General features: G+C 49.1%; 1 protein-coding gene across 1 annotated transcript in view; it reads right to left on the bottom strand.

Annotated features, from left to right (window-relative positions):
• LOC138867329 (uncharacterized) overlaps positions 1-2,500 on the bottom strand; it is an 8,303-nt gene that overhangs the window by 3,124 nt on the left and 2,679 nt on the right. Inside the window, exon 3 of the mRNA XM_070142460.1 lies at positions 1-37. This exon is cut by the window's left edge and continues 43 nt beyond it. Coding sequence (XP_069998561.1) covers positions 1-37 — 37 coding nt within the window. The remainder of the gene's footprint in view (positions 38-2,500) is intronic.

The following is a 2,500-nucleotide window of genomic DNA, read 5'->3' as shown; positions in this document are numbered from 1 at the left end:
CGTTGCCATAGGAACCGACCAGCCCACCGCGTCGCACCTGAGGAAGAAGGGGGAGGGGGGGGGAGATGAGATTGGGGTGGGGGGAAGGTGGGGAGGGGAGGGGGGGAGGTGGGAGGAAGGGAGGGAGGTGGGAAGAGGGTATAGGAGGGGTTCTAAGGGGGAGGTGGGGAGGGGTTCTCGGGGGGATGGGGGGGAGGTGAGATTGGGGTGGGGGTAAGGTAGGGAGGGGAGGGGGTGAGGTGGGGGGGAGGGGGGAGGAGGGGAGGTGAGATTGGGGTGGGGGGAAGGTGGGGAGGGGTTCTCGGGGGGAGGTGAGATTGGGGTGGGGGGAAAGTGGGGAGGGGAGGGGGGGGGAAAGGGTAGGAAGGGGAGAGGGGGGAGGGTAGGGAGGGGTTTTAGGGGGAGGTGGGGAGGGGGTAGAAGGTGGGAGGAAGGTAGGGAGGGGTTTTAGGGGGAGGTGGGGAGGGGGAAAGACGGTGGGAGGAAGGTAGGGAGGGGAGAGGGGGGGATGGGGAAGGTAGGGAGGGGTTTTAGGGGGAGGTGGGGAGGGGGTAGAAGGTGGGAGGAAGGTAGGGAGGGGTTCTAGGGGGAGGTGGGGAGGGGGTAGAGAGGAGGAGGAGAAGGTAGGGAGGGTTGAGAAGGTGGGAGGAGGGTAGGGAGGGGTTCTTGGGGGGGAGGTGGGGAGAGGAGAGAGAGAGGGAGAGAAGATGATGAGAGGAAGGGGTGATATTGGAGTGGGGAAGGTGGGAGGAAGGTAGGGAGGGGAGAGGGGGGGGATGGGGGAGAGGGGAAGGTAGGGAGAGGTTTTAGTGGTAGGTGGGGAGGGGGTAGAAGGTGGGAGGAGGGTAGGGAGGGGTTCTAGGTGGGAGTTGGGGAGGGGAGAGAGAGGGGGAGAAGATGGTGAGAAGAAGGGGTGATATTGGAGTGGGGAAGGTGGGGAGGGAGCGGGAAAGTAGGAGGAAGGTAGGGAAAAGGGAGGGGGGATGGGCAAGGAGGGAGGGAGGAAGGTAGGGAGGGGTTTTAGGGGGTGGGGAGGTGGGGATGGGAGAGGGGTTGGTGAAGGCGGTGAGAGGAAGGGGAGGTGCGGATGTGAATTTGGGTTGGGGAGAGGGGAAGGTAGGGGAGATGGGGAGGTGAATTTAGGGTGGGGAAGGTGGAAGGAAGGTAGGGAAGAAGGAAAAGGTGGGAGGAAGCTAGGGAAGGGTTCTAGGGAGGGGGGGAAGATAGTGAAAGGTGAAGGTGAGGGGTTTGGGAGGTTGGGGTTGGGAGATGGGGAGGTGAAACTAAGGTAGGGAAAGTGGGGAAGGGGTGGGAGATGGGGAGGTGAGATTGGGGAAGGGGGGGGTTGGGAGATGGGGAGGTGAAACTAAGGTAGGGAAAGTGGGGAAGGGGTGGGAGATGGGGAGGTGAGATTGGGGAAGGGGGGAGGGAGATGGGGAGGTGAAACTAAAGTAGGGAAAGTGGGGAAGGGTGGGAGATGGGGAGGTGAGATTGGGGAAGGGGGGGGGAAAGTGGGGAAGGGGTGGGGAGGGAGTATACAAGGCAAAGGTCCAGGAATCCTACAAGAAAGGAATCCTATACAACCTCACAGGATTAGGAATCGTACAAAGAACCACAATCCGAGAAATCCTACAAGATACAGATATTCACTAATCCTACGTGTCAAAAGATTCTACAAGATGGGAATCCAATAGAATCCTACAAGCTATGCAATCCTATTAGAAGGATTATATCCTACACGGTTCTACAAGGCGAAAAATCCTGCAAATTGTTATACTACAGAATCCTACAAGACGAGGCATACTACAAACTTTTTTATTTAATTAAATTGATTTGTTTTATACTAAAACTTTTTTTTCGTCGAAACTCAAGGACAAAGAACGAAGAAAATAATTTAAAAAGAAGGGAAAGAAAAGAAAAATAAAGGACATAAGATTGAATTTATGATTTAGAGTAATGGAGAAAACAAAACAAAAAAATAATAATAAATAGATAGATGAATTGATTGATCTGAAACACAATTAGGTAAATGAAAAAAAAAAAAAATTCAACGCACCTTATATGGTGATCCAAGTACACTATCACTATGTTTAACCTTCACATTATTATTATTATTATCATTATTATTATTATTATTATTATTATTATTATTATTATTATTATTATTTTCGTGATTATTATTCCATCATTTTTGGCATTTCACTTGTGTCATTGGTTTTTGATTTTTACTTTTTTGTTTTCACCTACGACATTTATGCTTAATACTCACACACACACATACACGAGCAAACAGACACACACACACACACACATACACATACACAGATATTTATATATAGAAGAAAAAATTGTATATATACGCATGCAAAAATATATATATATATATATATATATATATATATATATATATATATATATATATATATATATATATATATTTTCTCTCTCTCTCTCTCTCTCTCTCTCTCTTTTCTTTTTTTCTTTCTTTCTTTCTTTCTTT

This window comes from Penaeus vannamei, chromosome 29 (assembly GCF_042767895.1).
Source record: "Penaeus vannamei isolate JL-2024 chromosome 29, ASM4276789v1, whole genome shotgun sequence".
In the NCBI taxonomy this organism is placed as follows: Eukaryota; Metazoa; Arthropoda; class Malacostraca; order Decapoda; family Penaeidae; genus Penaeus; species Penaeus vannamei.
Note: the sequence above shows the minus strand (reverse complement) of the source record. Positions and strands in the feature narration are given on the sequence as shown.